This window comes from Engystomops pustulosus, chromosome 10 (genome assembly GCF_040894005.1).
Source record: "Engystomops pustulosus chromosome 10, aEngPut4.maternal, whole genome shotgun sequence".
In the NCBI taxonomy this organism is placed as follows: domain Eukaryota; kingdom Metazoa; phylum Chordata; class Amphibia; order Anura; family Leptodactylidae; genus Engystomops; species Engystomops pustulosus.
Window position 1 is genome coordinate 85,016,529 of NC_092420.1, and position 20,765 is coordinate 85,037,293.

A 20,765-nucleotide genomic window follows, 5' to 3' on the forward strand; every position below is an offset into this window, starting at 1 on the left:
TAAAACACAGCATTGCGTGCAATTTATACTTCAAGGTATATCCCAGTTATAAAACCCTTAGCATATCGGTTCCATGTAGACATAACCTAAAAATGTCTCTTTATCAAAATTGTACAAGATTAAAATCACAGTAAGGTTCTGTTTACTTGAATAAAACTGCTAGGCCTTGTTGCCCATAGCATCCAATCACAGAGCAGTTTTGAATCTTCCAGAGCAACGATTGAATTGGAAGCTGCACTGTGATTGGTTGCTTTGTGCATTAAGGCCTAGCAGTTTTACCAAAGTAAATACCACCATACTGTGCACAAATATTCCTAATAAGCAGTAAAAAAACACAGTCCCAAACATAAAGTAGTCAGATATTTATATTTATTACACAATCTGCGGTTTCAGGCCTCAAGTGACAGACATTAATAGTGCCTCCAAACTACTGGGATGGCCCAAGGCATAATGGTGGTGTAGAGATGACAGCAGACATGACATGATATTCTGACACCTGGAATATCTAGTATATAACACTTTTGTGTTTTTGTCCGCTGCCTTTAACGCCAATGAATGGTCATAATCATAAGGGTGAAAGATAATGGCCAGCAGACTTTTTATGATCGGCAGTAAAACAAGTATGATAAGTATAATCTGCAAGCTGCAGCTGGACACAACAGATGGTTTTATATAGAAAATAAAGCAAACAAACAGATGTTATTGTTTTTCTCGACTGGAATAGATCTGTGGGGGACTCTGGATTTTATTGTAATATTGACCAAACTCTGAGAAGATACATCAGTAATAAACAAGAAACGGCTTATATACAGGGAGCATCCATAAAATATCCAATAATACTGGAATACAAAATTTAACAAGTATAGACAATATCAAATATACTATAGCAATAATACTCATTTCTCATATCTATCTACTAGGTGGTGATCTCAATCATCTATCTATCTATCTATATCTTATCTATCTCTATTATCTATGTATCTATCTATCTATCTCATATCTATCTGTCCACATCTATCTCATATTCATATCTATATCTATTTCTATCTACTAGCTATATCAATCTCAGATTTATCTATGTCTATATTTCATATGTATCTATTATCTGTCTCATATCTATCTAGTTCTGTATCATATGTATCCACTGTATTATCTCATATCTACAAAAAGCAGGAATGCAGCACTCTAGAAAGTTACAGTGAACAAATCAAGTGGATTTATTCATATTGCTACATTTCAGCTTCCAATACTGAAGCAAAATTTCATCTAATTTCTATATATCATTCAGTTTGTGTAGAAAAAGAGACCATTTACTAAAACAGTGATCTATGATTTATAACTTATTCTTAACTTAATAGTTCCACCAATATGTCAATTGTGGGAAAAAAAAATAAACTTGTGATATTAAAACACTTACAATTACTATACCTAGCAGATATTGGATTATCAAATATTTGAGACTATATGAATGTAATATCTATAAATATGGTTATATGACAGATGCACATTTTGCATGTCTGGGATATGACTTCTACTGAATTATTTATCATAGTTGTTATTTTTCTTTCCTCTCTATATGAGCTTTTTTTTTAAAGTGATTTGCGCCATCTTTTTTGTACCTTTTCCAATAGTTGTACAAAAGTGGAGAATTTTTTTCTGCGTTAGATTTTCCCTATATATCTTAGCAGGGCGGGTGTTCTCTTTTGATTTGCATGTTTTTTTGGCTCAAATTAGCTTCATTGCTCCAAAAATAGGCACAAAACCTTGGCGTTAGCAAGATTCTTTCATGGAAGTTGGAAAAAAGGTGCAAATTGCAACATTTTTAATTCGAGGATTTGCGCCTTGTTTGACTTTTGAGGCAAACAAAAGTCAAACCAGACACATTTAACATAGCAAAAATGTGATAAATCAGCACAAAAAAAACTACTGGGGTATATGGTAGAATATTTAATACGTTCCTACCTAAAACTATTCATTCTGGTTGTCTTGTAAATTAACAAAATCCCACAAACACAGTGAAAACTGACACTGTGGGAGATCAAAAATCAAAGCAGAGAGTAGTATAATTGCAAGGTAGGAAGGTTGGGCACTGTAATGGCCTTACATTAGGGTAATGATTGACACCTTACATAAGGGTGACTCAATAATGGCCTTACCATAGCCAGCAAGGTAACAGGGTGCAGAAGTTTTTTTCGGAATTGCCCGAATTGTTGAGTCAATGACCAGCAACCTAAGTATTTTGCCATTTGCTGCTCCCTTTAGATGATTTCTTCTGGTATGTATGAGCAGTAGTGATGTCATCTTAAGAATGAACCAACATGTCAATGCTGTTTTCTCAAGTTTACCAGACGAACCCCTGGGGATCATCAAGGTGAGGATTTTGATGGACTTCTAAGATTCCTAGCTCTATGTCTGGTTGTTTAGTCACCGCTTAGGGGGGATCTCCAGCAGCTGTCATAACACCTTGCACACATCTAGTACCAAGCAAAGTTGTAGAGGTGTGAATTCTGTCGCTTGGTACATTGCTCAACCTCATTGTACAAATAGTTTTCTTTGCAAGACTCCCAGAAAATCATTGTTCAGCAGATAAGAAATCTGGGTGACTGCAGGCAAGTGTCATTGGAGAGGCCAAGGCAGGCAGTTAATTAAGTACATGGTCACGGGTTTTGACTGCTTGAAGATGTACACTAGCCACAAGATAAGGATATAAGTTATTGTGCTTCAAAATAAACCCCTAAAATATAAACTAAACTATAGATAGTTAAGTGACCCACTAAAACATATGTTTAAACCAGCTGACTGGAGGGGGTTCCAATTGTTGGACCCTCACTAATCTGATATTAATGACTTATCCTATGTATAGATCACCAATAACATTGGAAACCCCACATACCCTGTAAATTTTGTGCTCATGAAACCTTATTCACAGACACTCCTCCATAATCCCTGTAGTGGGGTGAGTCTATGACTTGCAGGCAGATTCTCTGAAGACGTTATTGGCCATTTTAGAAACTTAATAGGGGAGCTGAATAAATCATAGAGGAACTTGGAGGAGAATGAAGAGCACCAGGTATGCTGATTATACATTCAATGCTGCCATGTTGTAATTTTTGGGCCCCCCATATCAGCACATACATTGCACTTGAACCATCTGACATATGTAGTAAGTTCAAGTTGCATTGGCAATCGACCCCTTGAGAACAAAGAAGGTCTTCCAAGCCGACCTCCAAATCAATTGTATCTCTGTCTTATAGAAAGCATGGGGTCGCTTTTTTTCAGCCCAGTCATTGGTCCTTGACGAGAGGACGACCGATGCTACCCTGATGGCTGCCCTCTATATATGACTGAGGTCTATTTATACAATTTGTCTTTTGGGTGGAGGGATGATTTAAGAATGTATTGTATTCATTAAATAATCCTCTTTCCAAAAATTGAGCAAAGGAAGAGAACAATTCAGCAGTAAATATTAATTGGCTTAAAAGAACACAACCCTTCACCCGCATACATTTACTGTCTCTACATACAGTGTATACAGTGCACCACCAAGCTCCAGTTAGGCTGCTGAGGTTCCTTAGATTTTTATATGTCTTCACTGAAGTCTATTTCTAGAAGCAATGGAACATTTCCCAGTGTCAGTCTCTGATCTTGAAGGCTAATGAAACACATGCACATAATGATTTAATCACTCTCTGCCTTCTGCTGTTTACATATATTGTTCTCGATGTATAGCTCCTCTCTCTCCCCATTGCTGGTATTTAATGAAATACACACGTCGATGAAAAACTATGGGTCCCCAACAGGAATGTCGATACACACTACAAAAAACTAGAAAAAAGACCTGGCAGATGAGCTGCACGTTCCAGCCACAAACTTTCATATAACTGAAGGATTGCTGTGCCAAACACTAAGAGACACTCCGATTTACTGAAATCAGCTGGAACATATTAAATACCCTCGAAAGTGAAGATGAGGATGTATTAAACTCACAAGAGGTTTGTCTGAGGCCAAAAAAACTGGTACCAATACAAATTCATCTCCTTCTTCCACAGACAGAGTCATAGGCACCAAGTCTCCTGCTGCATGGAGTCTCTGTAGGATTCTGTATCACAGGAATATTCTACACTTAGAAGCCAAGAAAGCAATATGAATCACAATATGGCCCCAAAGACTTCTTTAGGTGTCTTAAAGGGGTATTCCAGGTCTTTAATACCCATTATCTACCGTGGACAGATTGGCGGGGGTCCTATCCCCGATCCAGCACTCCTGCTGACCAGCTGTTCCAAGGAGCCGCAATACATCAGAACAAGCACAAGTCTGTACATTGTGTAGAGACTGCAAAATGTACTAATTGGGAATGATCTGACCTTTTTTGGCAGCTTTATGGCATACGGAGCTCTGCTAGTTCTGGTGCACCGCAGCTCCTGCCAACAGTAGGGTGCCAAGAGTCAAATCTAATATAGATGACCTATCTACACATATTAAAATTCTAGATTACCCCCTTTAATACAGCTGTGAACAACCAGATGGATGGTAAACATGAAACTAGGGCTTGACATGCAACGACTGGTTCAATGTATAGCCCAACGCAGGAAGCATGACGTCTGGTAATTCAAGCCAATTTCCATTATCTTCTAAAGATTTCCACTATGGTTGAAAATGAATTATTTAACTTCCTTTGATCTGCCCAACCTTTTACTATCTCCAGATTTAGAAGAACGAGAAAGCAGCGGGAAAGGAGTAAGGCTACATTCAGAACTTGTTTTGTTATGTCCGTTGTGAGGATTCCTGACGTATCCTTACAATGCTCATACAGTAGGATATGTCCTCTGGTTCGGCTCCTCTTCCCCTAAAAGTGAGAGGAGTGTACATCAGCAGCAGCTAGTGATTTGCTGTTGCTGATTTTTCGGGTGTTTCCATATTTGGACAGTTATATCTCCAGGGAAACACCCACAGCGCACGCTCAGCGGAGGCTGGGGATGGATGCCATACATAGCTTCTAGTGTCTTTCACTTAGTGGTGCTTTCAAGCAGTAAACAGGATGATATAGAGCAGTCTGCTTCACTTTTTCATCCCATGTTTCCCGTTGGATGTAGGACAGGTAGAGATTTAATCTCATTTAACACAGATAAAGGCTATTGGGTTTGCATTGATCAACAATAATTACCAGTAATTCTCAACGCCACCAACATGCAACTTGCTGACCATCCCCTTTTTTTTAACCCTTGCTGCTGCAAATGTGGCTCACATTAAGTTCCAAACCTTCTCCGAATGAGTGAGGACAGTTCCCATTCATCTAACACAATCCAGGAGTCATTTTTTCGGTTTATGGATAGGACCTTTCCTGGCGTGGAATGTTGCGAAATATTGTAATCGTATGTGTCAGACAAAATTCTATATTTGCACTGTATAAATAAGTGGCTACCACTGAACAGGAACATATGTAACAATGAACATAAAACTCAACTTACTGGAAAAAGCTACAAACTTCCTCAGCAAGTAAAACTAACAGAAGTGCATGAGGGTCATAAACATGTAATATATGGACAGTACGATATAAACACATGTGGAATCCGATGGTCAGGAGATCAAAAGGTGCAACTGATTTACAGCTGGACAATCACATCAAACAAATCCGGTGCTCTGTGACTGGGTCATCTAGATGGCAGATCAGAGTGGATTAACAGATACACATTACCTACAAGCATTAGCCCTCTACTTAAAGGGAATGCAGAACTAATGCTCTGAACCTTCAAGAAGCGGAAAATAGATTGCAAATGGAAGCAAACCCATGTGTTAAACCAATACAGGAAAGATAACATTGTAGAAATTACCACTAGAAAGCATAATACGGATAATTATTGATTAAGGAGCCGGAAAGCCTAGGAAGCAAAGAGCAACTAATGACATTCAGTCATTCAGGATGATCGGATTGTCAAATATATCATATATAATGAGCACGATAATTATAGATAAAAACGCTTGGTTCAACATAGGTCAATTTTAGATGATCTAACCCGCTTACAGGATTTGTGCTGCAGCTTCATGTTACTTTAAGATGAGCGTTCACAGTTAAATATTATGTTGTTTTAAACTCTAACATTCTGTGGTTACTTTTTACAAATCTTTTAATAGTTTCATCATACCTACTACACAAAAATGACAAAGGATAGAATTTCGGCTGCCGGCAGACACCACTAGGGGGGGGGCTAACTATGATACAAGGGGACAAATACAAAAGTGCATGGCCCAGGATTCCAGGATTTCATGGTCTAGGACTCCAGTACAAGTCCAATCCTTGCGTAGGAAAGACATTGGTATGAACGGTGCAAAAATATGCAGCCTAAAAAGTTTCTAAGAGACTGAGTCTTGACAAAGAGCTGAGACTACAAAGACAAAGGTGCATAAAAAAGACTCACTAGTGAAGCAAGAAGAGTCCAGGGAAGGGAAAAAAAGATAAATTGCCCCCAATGGTTCAGATTTACAAATCTGATGATAAATCTGGTTTATTGTAAGACATTCTAGTATAAGTTAATACCAACTATTTGTTGGCTTGGTTTCACCCAGGGTTCTGGGACCCATGTGACCAATGTGAGCAGGACAGTGGTGTACAAGTCTGGACCTTGCTACCTTTGCTTCCAGCAGTCCCGTGAAGCAAATAGAACACTGTGGGTTATTTACAGCCGCATTTCCGTCGGGTTTCCCGACGATTTCGAGGATTGCAACAGGGTTTGCATTGCACGCAATCGGATTGTGCCGCAATCGCTTTCACATGACACAAATCGGGGGGGGCCTGGCCGCCCGACGATCCGGCAGATTCGGACAACGCGCAGGATTTAACTTTGTCACAAGCCAAGCACTTACATGCACTGGGAAGAAGAAGGTGAACTTCGGCAGACCTGATCGGGGAAGCGACACATGCAGAATATTGGGAGCATGCTGGTAGTGAATCCCGGCAGACTTCATCCTCGTCGGACATCGCGCAGGGGCCAGGTAAGTAAATGTGCCCCAATATGTCTAAGCATGAACACATATGTACAGTACATTCCTGTATAAGTATCTGAAGCTTTGTAGACAAGCAACATGTAAGCAATCAATACCCCTTTCCCATACTGACATCACCCCTCCTCCTTCAACCACAAATTCATTTCAATACTAGCGAGTCATACAGAGAAATACCAAAGAATGAATCACTCCATGAGCTACATATCTCTGCTACATGCGGAGGACCACTTACCACTCATACATACTGTATGACCAACCACATCAACTAAGTAAATAGTATTTTCAGCCAACATTCACATACTAAGACAGGTGCCACCAGGGATCGTACAAGCGACGCTGCCTCCTGCTCGCTGGTCAGCAATCTCTGACATGTCGCATTTGTAAACTATTTTGGACTAATTTCTCCTCTTGGCAAGCACAGCACTAGTACAGCAGATAACAGCTGGAATAGACTAGGAGGAGGGTGTTAACAGTATCTGCCAAAAGGCTTGAAACAGAGGTGACCAAAGTGGACAGAAGCAAGGAACCGGGTTCCGGTGAAAATAATCAGTAGAAATGTGTAAAAACTTCCAATGTGTCAAGAAACAAAGGAAAAAGTAACTAAATATTGCCATTTATGTTGATCAAGTGGGAAAGAATTCAAATGGGTTGGCAAGGTAGACCGATTTTATAATACAGGTCACAAGATGTTGACCTTAAAGGGGTTGTACCACCATTTCAAGTTATTCCCCATCCACAGGATAGGGAATAATAAGCCGATTGATGAGGGACACCCATTGATCACAGTAGCATTTGGCAGTCTCTGACTCTCACATAGACAGTGAATGGGAGTGCATGAGATAGCAGAAAGTTGTGTTCTGTATTTGCCGACACTCGGCTTTTGAATGGAGAGGCAGGATCCATACTTGTCCTGCTGCTCGACAATTAGTAAGGGCAGAACTCCAATTCTCTGGATCGCTGGGGTCCCGTTCTCGTGATCAGTGGGGGTCCCAGTTGTTAGACCATTACTGATCAGCTCGTTACCCACTATCCAGCGGATTCGTTGCAAAGTTGTTACATCCCCATCAATTGGAATCCCTCTTTATGATCGATCACTCTAAAAGGTCATCAGTGACTGGACAGTGTCACAGCGCCCCCACAAGAGAAAAGGTAGCGCCCAGTTTTCCAATTTATTAAAACTGTTCTATAAGGAATAACAGAGGAATATCACAATGCACTCTATTATAAACAAATATATTACAAATATTTACAATCAACGACCATATAGATCACATAGACTCGGGTATTTTGTTGCTCCCATCTTTTAGTTCAACCCGGCTATGTGAAAGCAGACCCCGTTCTAGGGAAAGGTGAGGGTCCCAGAGGAGGAACCTGCACCTATCATATATGTGAATATGTCATAAATAGTGTAGATATTAGAACACTTTATATATATGAGAAAAAGTGACAAGTTCTCTTAAAGGGATTTTTTTGGCTTCACAATCACTTAAATATCATGTTCTGTAACAAAGTGTCCTGGATTTTAAGCATGCCATTTGTGGCCTGAATGCGGAGAAATCTTAATCTTTATTTATATTCAAATTAGAATTTTAGTGCTCCATGGCGGTGACGACAAGACAAGAGAGTGTGCACCAAACCTCGAAGTCACACCCATGATGCGCAAATTTCTCAGCATTCCGTAAACATATTTTTTAGGAAAGAACTGATGATCATGCAGAGCACTTCACCAATAAGAGCCCATGTCTAGTTTATATGTGACCCAGGAGCTGACACATCTCCTTTAAGCAACAACTGTAGCTCCTTGCTACAACAACAAATTTATTAAGGTGCCCAAAAAAAAGTTATTTACTATGGAATCCACCTTTTGGGGTCAGTGATCAAGAGACTGGGTTACTATTTGTGGTAAATCAACAGGTGAAGAACATGTACAGCTCATCCACTAATATTGAGCATCTACATGATGTGTGGTCCTAACTTTACAGACCTGCAGCAATATGACCCAGGCCTATCTTAAAGCGGAGACTTGGAGATCGAATTTTCATCAGCCACAATAAGACAGAGGTCAGCTGAGTTGGGAGAGCACTTGACCACCCACTTTTTTCAGTACCCAAGACAGCTGCCTATTCTGCACATCACTAATTTCGGAGCTGTCTTTTTTGCTTTGATCTGTGTTGCCATGTACATCTCAAGGTCAGCTGCTACTCAGCCATTATTGAAAGATGCTGTCCATAATTAAAGGGACTGTCGCAGGGACCCCTTTAATTAGGGGTGTATATAGAAAAAATAATAGCAGGTGCACCCGAGTAAAGCAGACCCTAGTCATTTATTACTGTGACTCTAGTCTGGAGGGTCTGTTTGCATGATGTAAAATGCACCGAAATTTTGTCTATTCACATAGTGCAATTTAACAGTGTGCTGTGCATTAAATGTCAATCATTATGTCCAAAAAAACTAAAAGACTACGATTGTAAACAACTAATCACGGTAGATCCAGTTTTTCTCAACCTAATACTCTAGACAGGGACTAATTTTAGTGATTGAAGCATCAAAAGGATCCCTTTAAAAGGAGTGTATCAGAGACCAATAACCTAATAGAAGGACACTTACCGATCCTGGTTTCCACTATACTGCACTTCCTGTGTGTCTCCCAACACTACAGGAAACACTAGCGGACGCTTCTCAGCCAATCACTGGTTGGAACCGTTCTCATCTCAGCCAGTGATTGGCTTAGCAACCTCCCAGGATGTTCAGTGCAAAGGAGACTGGAAACAGCAGTACTAGAGCGACTTTAATTTGCTGGAAAACTCCAGCATCTATTTAAAACAATAGGCAAACAAATATCAGTGTGTCGCACCTGAATAAAGTAGGCTCCAAATGTAGTGTCGGACTGGCCCACCGGAGAATCAGAGAATTCTCTGGTGGGGCCTAGGCTATAAGCAAATACTGGATTCCAGACATACGCAAGAAACCAATCTGATTTGGAAGCTAGTAGTGCTTAAAGGGAACCTGTCACCAGGGACCTCATTTTCACTAAAGACAAGTTGCAATAGCCCATTACAGCTGCATTGCAAATATGTCTTTCTGCCTTCTCTAATTATTATATAATATCCCTTACTTTGCACCCTGATAGAATCCTCTGTGTAGCCCCCGGGGTTTGGCTTCAGTTTGGCTGCATTTCAAAAAACAACATGTGACTTCTCTGTGCTGCAGACTCCTCAGTTGTCATCCCCTTTATCTCAGCACAGATAAGTCACATGTTGTTTTTTGAAATGCAGCCAAACTGAAGCCCAACCCCTGGGACTACACAGAGGATGCTGTAAGGGTGCAAGGTAACTTATAACACACAAGGTTCCTAATGGAAAATGTAGATTGGATAGTGAATAATAACTTTATCTGGTAGGCCAAAGGCATATACAGGGTCAATGTGTATGTAAGTGACCCTCAGTTTTGACATCTATTGGAGATGTGGAAATAACCTAGTCTGCTTTTATGGTCACCTTCTCCTCGATTAGATAGGGGAACTGCTATTCCCCCTGAAGTGAGACCATTATCTTTAAATATTTATATCATATTGCTATGCCATAAATCTCCGCCCTGGGAACCCGCCATTTAAAGGGGTCTTCCATGGTGACATATCCTTTAGAATAGCTACATTGCTACATTACAATTTCCTTCCTCTTTTCTTTCCATTGTTGATAGACATTTTCTGAATATTTGAATGATAATGTCGATATTTCATATAAACTTTCACCTGGTTGTACAATGCTGCGGATTATGCTGGCGCTATAGGACATTATTAGGGTGCACTGTATTAGCATTTTAAGAACAAAGGAATTGCTGAGAGATCCACCATCTAACGGGCTGCCATGTGAGAAGGTGATTTACAGCCTTGTATCAGCGCCTGCTTCATTACACATGCCAAGGAGCATCCAGAGTGCAGCGCAACCAGGGATCTGGAATGTGTTTCATCTGAAAGAAGCTGCTAGAGGTGACTCCAGGAATTGTTGGAGTTTTCAAGATATTAGAAGTCTTTTGTCAGTTTCTTAGGATCACCTATAATGTAGAACCGCTTCCAGACAACTTCCCTTCCAGCAGCATCATAGACCAGACATTATTTATTGACAACCTGTAATCTGTGACCTATCATCAGATTTATAAGGTGACAGGAGGAATTTGTCATTCCCAGCTCCCCCCTCCCCCCCCATGCTATAATCACATTACTTCTACTACTGGAAGGGAACATTCCCAACAACAGCGGAATAATAGGGAAATGCTATATATACATTGGGGCTTATTTACTAAGGGTCCATGCATGTCATTTCCGTCGGACTTCCCAACATTTTTGGGATTTGCGCTGCTTTGACAGGTATTTAGAAGGGGATTGTGACGCACACTATCCAATTTTGGCGCAGATGCGGCGGCTTTCATGCGACAGAAATCGGGGGATGGGCCATGGGACGATCTGTCCGATTCAGACTGAGTGCAGGATTTAAGATTCAAATTGTGTTGCATCCAATGCACTTACATGCACCAGGAAGAAGAAGGTGAACTCCGGTGGACCTGAGCGGGGAAGCGACACATGCAGGATATCGGGCGCACAATCTTAGTGAATCACGGCACAGTGTATTCCGGTCAGATAATGCAATCCGGGGAACGCACAAGGGACTGGTAAGTTAATGTGCCCCATTGTAACCAATCGGGGTCCATCACTACAATCATGGAGCCTAAAATCCAAATCCCTTATGGCTCTACTAACTGAACTTTGATTTTCTGCTCCATAAAACCATTGGGTTTATTGTTGCAGCCATAAAGCAGAACCTAATTCCCAATATTAATACGTTTCAACAGCAGGTTAAGTACTGGGAAATTGGGTTTTGGCCCTACCCAGGGGCAATTATTATTCATTATTATTGATTAGCTGTTGCACCTTATTTCTCAAGTGTCGGTGCCTCAATATTGGTGCTTTTCCAACACTCACAATTTTTTCTTTTTTTGGGTGCACAATTGGAAATTCAAATTTTTTTCTGCACTTCTAGTTTTCCAACGCAATTTTTGGCGCACACTTAGGTCTACAAAATGCACCAATGCACCATAATCTAACATCCCTGTGAAAATCAGAGCACAAATCATGGGCCAAAAACACACCCCACATGGTCTTTCTCCTCTCTCTTATTCAGTACACATACACTCCTTGTCCAGGCTGAGTGTGCATGTGTATAAGGAAGTTGGATGAGACAGCTGTCAGCCAAACTCACCACCATCCAAGGTGTAGAAGTAGCTTAAAGGGGTTTCTACATACTGAAGACCTATCCTATGCATCTGTGCTGTCACTGACATCTTTTTTGAGAGTCTTCAATAGAAGATTAGTGGAGTTCTTGACTGACATGATAACCAACAAACCACCCAACAATACAGAATCTCAATAAAAAAAAAAAAAACGTCTATATTTTGTGCATAGTGGCAGGGTTAGGTAACTGCAGCTCAATTTTTATTCAAGTGAATAGGAGCTGAGTTGCAGTTTCACAGTTCAGCCACTAAACAGAGAACGGAGCTGTTTTCCAATACTTATGGCATAGTCAGTTTATAGATGGAGTTCTGGACTGTTCATACTTATTTTGAGAACTTCTTATAAATGAAAACCCCCTTCAATCCACCTCTATAAGTAGCAGGTCCAGAGACCTGCATTCTCCACGTAGATAATTTGTAATATTACATATAGAATCCACAGTTGCATTTATAATAGTTTACTCTTTACAATGTTTCAAACTGCTTTGTCTCCATTAACTTCAATGTGACATCTAACCCTGGCCCAACCACACTCAAATGCATAGTGAGAACAAGCCCTGACATAAGACGTTCTCTCGACCAACACGAAATATCCTAAAAATCTCCTCTCTGTTCATCAATAGGCCAGTCAGTATCCCCATGTGCATATCCAGAGTCTGTGTAATGTGACTCCTGGTTATACATTTAGGATCTGAGAAGCCTTTGGTGGCTGCAGCCCGAGTTCCTCTCACAACAAGTTCATACAAATATGTGAAGGATGGCGTCTCCCAAACTGCTAACATATGGGGGATATCAGCTAGCAGGCCGCTAGACCTCCAGCTAGTGTCATTCCTGTCACAAATAGACCGGCTAAGAATGGCTGTCAGTGACATCCCCTGGAAATAGCTTTTACACAGAGCTCTGTTCCGGGTTTGGGATTCCAGTTTTGTCCCAGAAATGTCTCATACCCCTCTATATTCATACATACTTTCCACTCAAGTGCAGCCCTCGGGGGGCGATGGGGGGATGTATTTACTGTGTCATGAAGCTGACAGTGTGTACACAGGCCACTATACAAACAAATTCATCTCCTGTCATCTATTTAAAGTATTCTTCTTATTTGAGAAGTCGCCCGGGCGGACGGTGCAATGTTACAAGTCACCGTAAGCCTTCAATGACCCGATGGACAGCAGCCATGCTCAATAATGTATAGATCTACATATACATCACATAGCGGCAGCCAGGACAACCTGATACAGTAGGAGGGTCAAGGTTGGCGTAAATCTTGGGAAACACAAGTACCTAAAAAATCCTAGAACATTGTCTCTGGTCTACAGTTATTATATCACTATGAATCTTGGGTCAATATTTGCTTTACTGCTACAATGTTGCAACATATTTAGCAACAAAGCACATACATCCCATGTATGTGCTTTGTCGCTAAATATGTTGCAACATTGTAGCAGTAAAGCAAATATTGACCTATAATAAGATTGATAGTGATACAATAACTGTAGACCAGAGACACAAGAGCTTGCAATTCATTGGAAAGCGGATAACAAGGTGCATTCTGTAGATAAGAAATGTCTAGTCCGAGCAACCAAGATGCTTCCAGTTCAATATATTGGCCTAAATATTCTCTATACACACTGACACCCAAAGGCTTGCAATCTATTCTTTCGCCATTGACTGTAGAAGAGTCTGATATGACTTAGTTCTTTTCTGTGAACATGACTATACCAATGCCCCCCCTGGTGACTTACGTTTTTGCTATGGGAGAGATGTATCCACTCCTTGTCCTTTGAGCTCCTAAATGCATTTGTCTGCATTTGTCCAAACAGCTGAGATCTAATCGAAATCAGAAGCCAAGTGGGAGATTCAGGTAGTGGCAGGCACATCCACACCTTGGCATGGCTTGTAAGATCCAGGGACTGGCACCCATCAGTGGCACATTGCACTTGGTCCTTTGCCGCTCCTGCACCAAAGTTTGGGACCAGTTGCAGGGTTCTTTGGACCAGCTGGGCTCTACAGTCAGCAGAACAACTGCAGCTACTTCTGTGTTCTGTGCAGATTGTCTGTGACTGCAGGAGAATCCTGCCTGCTGGTGTTAGATTTCAGTGATTCCTGATGACATCAGCAGCTGCTGTATAGTATATGGGACTGTGCGAGTATATGAGTGTGTGTCACTGCTGGAAGGTCCTCCCACTCATCACATACTGTAAGCTTTTTTGTCTTTTGGACCACTGGGTTGCCAGCATTATAACCAAATAAACTAAGGACAGGAAGTATCCCAAGATGCAGAATCAAGGGGCAAATACAGCTCCAGTGTCACAACATTGAGCAAGGGTCTCCTACCTCTCAAAGGTTGGACTTGATGGACTTGCATCTTTTTCCAGCCTTATATACTATGATACCTGTAGCCTTCCAGCTGCTGCAGAACTACAACCCTTGGCATGCCCGAGCTGTTAAGGCACGGTGGGAGTTGTAGTTTTGCAACAGCTGGATAGCCACATGTTCAATACCAAGGCATTGCAACAAGAGAGCAGCATCGTCCAATATCATGTCGATTGTGTAGAATCACAGAGAAAAATCAAGAAGAATTTGTGCTAAATTGCTAAAAAGATTCAATCTACCAGTTCGGTTATATCTGATTCTGGAAAAGCTGAGTGACGATATTCATGCAGCTCTCATAGTGGTTATGTATGTATGTATGGATATCAGGGGTCAGCCAATGTTGGGACTCCACCTATGTATCACCTAAACCATGGGGTAGGTTATATGTGTCAGATCATCCGAACAGTCACTTCTATGATGTGGAAGAAGTGAACGGAGCAGTATTCCCTTTAGTATCATCGCTTCAATCACATGGGTCACTTGGGGGTCCCCATTTTCTTGATTGCCCTTAGAACCCCAGCAATCACCATACCCTATGCTAATCCAGGCAATGACAAAGTTAATATAGAAACATGCATTCACCTGAATGGGACAAACTGCAGTAGTTACTCATTGTGGGGGCCCCAGTGCTAAGCCCCCCGCCCCCCAGTAAAACATTGACAGCCTATACCCCTTTTTACACAGACCCTACACATTAGACTAATATTGGTCACACTCCCCTATAAGGTGAGACCAGACTTGTGCATGCGGGTGTCCCAATTGTCTCTTCCTTAATAATAACAATTCCTTTATTTATATATATAGAGCACACAGATTACACAGCGCTGCATAGATCTTGCCAAATCAGTCCCTGTCCCCATGGGGCTCACAATCTAATCAACCTAGTATGTTTTGGAGTGTGGTAGGAAACCGGAGAACCCAGAGGAAACCCACAAAAACACCGAGAGAACATACAAACTCTTTGCAGATGTTGATCCTGGGACTTGAACCCAGATCCCCAGCGCTGCAAGGCTGTAATGCTAACCACTAAGCCACCGTGCTGCCCCTTGATATGTGGATAATAGTTTGCCTCACGCTTTGTACCTATAAAGCTCCCATATATATTAGATATGTGCCTGACAACCATCTTATGTGTATGGAGTCCACCCAACTCTCTCCTCATAGCAGAATTGGCCACCAGATGCATCTAAACTGATTATCCTGGGGAAAATAATAGGACCCGAATGGTAAAAATGTAATCTTTCCTTTTTTTCCCCCATAGTGATCACGATAGACCTGAAAGAGTTGATTGATGCCAATGAAATTGGTAAAATCAACTACTAAATGATCATATAAAGCTCTTGGTCATAATAGGTTATAATTTATGTGTCTATTATTGGACCATGATCACTCTGTAGGATTCTGTAGCATTATACAGGAACCTGTAATGTTTGGTGACCATGATCTTCACATGAGGTCAATGGCGCTGCCACGTGTAATCCTGTAAGTAGTAACAAAATCATAAAAACCGGACAGGTCACTGCATGCCCCCCGCCCAGGACACCTCCATACACCTTGCTACTAGACATTCCAGAAAATTGGTATGTCATGAGAAAAACCTGATATTGGGCAGTGATCCAGTATATGAAGCCAACGTACCCACCAGTAACCAGGGTCCAATGTGCCGTAGATGGGTATCCTCTGGCTGCACCCCTGTTCTATAGCTCTAGTCATATACACAAGGTTATACACAATGGTGTAACTTATCTACCCCTAATGGGCATCTGGCAACCCATCTACAAGGTTCCAAAATTCTAGATCTGGAGCACATACAATTGCGGTCACGTTGGTTTGGATTTCACCATCTTCCCAATGAATATTAAAGACATATATGGACCCTATATGGTGGTGATCCGGTATTCCCTACTCATGTAACCCAAAACATATCAATATCAGAAGCTCACGCTGGCACAATAAGAAGCTATACCATTCCTTGGGTGCCATATTGAAATATTATATTCATATTAGAGATGAGCGAACACTAAAATGCTTGGGTACTCGTTATTCGAGACGAACTTTTCCCGATGCTCGAGTGCTCGTCTCGAATAACGAACCCCATTGAAGTCAATGGGAGACTCGAGCATTTTTCAAGGGGACCAAGGCTCTGCACAGGGAAGCTTGGCCAAACACCTGGAAACCTCAGAAAAGGATGGAAACACCACGGAAATGGACAGGAAACAGCAGGGGCAGCATGCATGGATGCCTCTGAGGCTGCTTAATCGCACCATTATGCCAAAATTATGGGCAACAACATGGCCATGACAGAGTGACAGAATGAAGCTAGATAGTATCTAAAACATGCAATAATTGACCCTGACACTATAGGGGACGGCATGCAGAGGCAGCGGCAGCAGGCTAGAGAGTGTCATGGCGACATACCCTAAATGGACTCAGGCTTCAAACCAATGGGTGGCAGAGAGGAACCAAAGGAGGTGAGCAAGAAGTGCTCAAATAATATCGGTACATGATAAAAGTTTGCCAGTATATTTTGTGGATTACACAGCAGGGTGGCGACAAAGTTAACATGGAAGCCATGAAAACAACCCAAAATTCTGCCTGACACAGCTCGTTTGATAAGGGGACCATGTATGGAGGCAGTGAACTAGTAGTAGATTAAAGGTGCTGCAGTTAAAACTATGTTAGTTGGATCTTGGCATGGAGCTGGCGCTCCGCTGCCAGACGAGCTTTCGCCAATCCAAGCCCCTGTCTCTAGGCTACTCCCCAAACAGCACTTTTGTATAAGATCAAGTGTAGTAGCGTTCTTATAAGTTTAGGATATGGCGGGTGAGGGGAATGTAAACAGATGCGCAAGAAGCGCTGAAATAATATCCCTAAATGGTAAAAGTTTGCAAGTATATTTTGTGGATTACACAGCAGGGTGGCGACAAAGTTAACAACTTTGATGTGGAATGCCCTGTAATAGCTCTTGGGCGGTGTGCCTTTTATCGCCTAGGCTCAGCAGTTTCAGCACCGCCTGCTGTCGCTTAGCGACGGCACTGCTGCTGTGCCTAGAGCTACCGACTGATGGCGCCATGCCCACGGATGGTAATTCGGAGGAGGAGGAGGTGGAGGAGGGGTGGGAGGAGGCATAGTAGGCCTGAAACACCTGGACCGAGGTAGGCCCCGCAATTCTCTGCGTCGGCAGTATATGAGCAGCCCCAGGGTCAGACTCGGTCCCAGCCTGCACCAAGTTAAGTGTAGTAGCGTTCTTATAAGTTTGGGATATGGCGGGTTAGGGGAATGTAAACAGATGCGCAAGAAGCGCATGATGCGCATGGAGCTGGCGTTCCGCTGCCAGGCGAGCTTTCGCCAATCCAAGCCCCTGTCTCTAGGCTACTCCCCAAACAGCACTTCTAAGAACCTTTTGTATAAGATCAAGTGTAGTAGCGTTCTTATAAGTTTAGGATATGCCGGGTGAGGGGAATGTAAACAGATGCGCAAGAAGCGCTGAAATAATATCCCTAAATGGTAAAAGTTTGCCAGTATATTTTGTGGATAACACAGCAGGGTGGCGACAAAGTTAACAACTTTGATGTGGAATCCATGAAAACAACCCAAATTTCTGCCTGACACACCTCGTTTGATAAAGGGACGATGTATGGAGGCAGCTATATGGACGACTTTTGGAGGTAGCAATGGAGACAACGTGTGGAGGCTGCTATGGAGACAATTTAATTTGGATAGTGCCTGTATGTGGCAGTCCCAAACATTTTTCAAACCAGAGGAGCAGGTAGGTGGCCCTCCAGTAAAATGGAATAGATTGAGTGCCTGTATGTGGCAGTCCCAAAAATTGTTCAAACCAGAGGAGCAGGTAGGTGGCCCTCCAGTAAAATGGAATAGATTGAGTGCCTGTATGTGGCAGTCCCAAAAATTGTTCAAACCAGAGGAGCAGGTAGGTGGCCCTCCAGTAAAATGGAATAGATTGAGTGCCTGTATGTGGCAGTCCCAAAAATTCTTCAAACCAGAGGAGCAGGTAGGTGGCCCTCCAGTAAAATGGAATAGATTGAGTGCCTGTATGTGGCAGTCCCAAAAATTGTTCAAACCAGAGGAGCAGGTAGGTGGCCCTCCAGTAAAATGGAATAGATTGAGTGCCTGTATGTGGCAGTCCCAAAAATTCTTCAAACCAGAGGAGCAGGTAGGTGGCCCTCCAGTAAAATGGAATAGATTGAGTGCCTGTATGTGGCAGTCCCAAAAATTCTTCAAACCAGAGGAGCGGGTAGGTGGCCCTCCAGTAAAATGGAATAGATTGAGTGCCTGTATGTGGCAGTCCCAAAAATTCTTCAAACCAGAGGAGCAGGTAGGTGGCCCTCCAGTAAAATGGAATAGATTGAGTGCCTGTATGTGGCAGTCCCAAAAATTCTTCAAACCAGAGGAGCAGGTAGGTGGCCCTCCAGTAAAATGGAATAGATTGAGTGCCTGTATGTGGCAGTCCCAAAAATTGTTCAAACCAGAGGACCGGGTAGGTGGCCCTCCAGAAAAATGGAATAGATTGAGTGCCTGTATGTGGCACTCACAAAAATTGTTTCAAACAGAGGACCGGGTAGGTGGCCCTCCAGAAAAATTAAATGCATGAAGTATAGCAAGAGCCAGTGGGCCCTGTCAAAAAATAGCCATTTTCCTCTGCTTTACTGTACAAAGAGGAGGAGAAGGAGGAAAATGAGGAGGAGGAGGAGGAGTGGATCAATTATTCAGGTTGAGCTTCCTTCACCTGGTGGAGATTGGAAATTCTGAGAAATCCAGCCTTTATTCATTTTAATAAGCGTCAACCTGTCAGCGCTGTCAGTCGACAGGCGTGTACGCTTATCGGTGATGATGCCACCAGCTGCACTGAAAACCCGCTCGGACAAGACGCTAGCGGCAGGGCAGGCAAGAACCTCCAAGGCGTACAGCGCCAGTTCGTGCCACATGTCCAGCTTTGAAACCCAGTAGTTGTAGGGAGCTGTGTGATCATTTAGGACGATGGTATGGTCAGCTACGTACTCCCTCACCATCTTTCTGTAAAGATCAGCCCTACTCTGCCGAGACTGGGGACAGGTGACAGTGTCTTGCTGGGGTGACATAAAGCTGGCAAAAGCCTTGTAAAGCGTACCCTTGCCAGTGCTGGACAAGCTGCCTGCTCGCCTACTCTCCCTCGCTACTTGTCCCGCAGAACTACGCACTCTGCCGCTAGCGCTGTCAGAAGGGAAATACTGTTTCAGCTTGTGCACCAGGGCCTGCTGGTATTCATGCATTCTCACACTCCTTTCCTCTGCAGGGATGAGAGTGGCAAGATTTTGCTTGTACCGTGGGTCCAGGAGAGTGAACACCCAGTAATCGGTGCTGGAATAAATTCTTTGAACGCGAGGGTCACGGGATAGGCAGCCTAGCATGAAATCTGCCATATGCGCCAGAGTACCAACGCGTAAGAATTCACTCCCCTCACTGGCCTGACTGTCCATTTCCTCCTCCTCCAACTCCTCCAACTCCTCTTCTTCTGCCCATACACGCTGAACAGTGAAGGACTCAACAATGGTCCCCTCTTGTGTCTCGCCAACATTCTCCTCCTCTTCCTCCTCATCCTCCTCCACCTCCACCTCCTCCGATATGCGCTGAGAAACAGACCTGAGGGTGCTTTGGCTATCAACAAGGGAATATTCTTCCCCCGTCTCTTGTGACGAGCGCAAAGCTTCCGACTTCATGCTGACCAGAGAGTTTTTCAACAGGCCAAGCAGCGGGATGGTGAGGCTGATGATGGCGGCATCGCCACTGACCATCTGTGTTGACTCCTCAAAGTTACTCAGCACCTGACAGATATCAGACATCCACGTCCACTCCTCATTGTAGACTTGAGGAAGCTGACTGACCTGACTACCAGTTCTGGTGGAAGTTGACATCTGGCAGTCTACAATCGCTCTGCGCTGCTGGTAAACTCTGGATAACATGGTCAGTGTTGAATTCCACCTCGTGGGCACGTCGCACAACAGTCGGTGAGCGGGCAGTTGGAGGCGGCGCTGCGCTGCCCTGAGAGTGGCAGCATCTGGGCTGGACTTCCTGAAATGCGCACAGATGCGGCGCACCTTCGTGAG

The 20,765-nt window shown here is 42.8% G+C and overlaps 1 protein-coding gene across 1 annotated transcript in view; it reads right to left on the reverse strand.

Annotated features, from left to right (window-relative positions):
- COL24A1 (collagen type XXIV alpha 1 chain) overlaps positions 1-14,375 on the reverse strand; it is a 166,671-nt gene extending 152,296 nt beyond the window's left edge. Inside the window, exon 1 of the mRNA XM_072126722.1 lies at positions 14,031-14,375. Coding sequence (XP_071982823.1) covers positions 14,031-14,086 — 56 coding nt within the window. The 5' untranslated portion in view covers positions 14,087-14,375. The remainder of the gene's footprint in view (positions 1-14,030) is intronic.
- Positions 14,376-20,765: the final 6,390 nt, after the last annotated feature.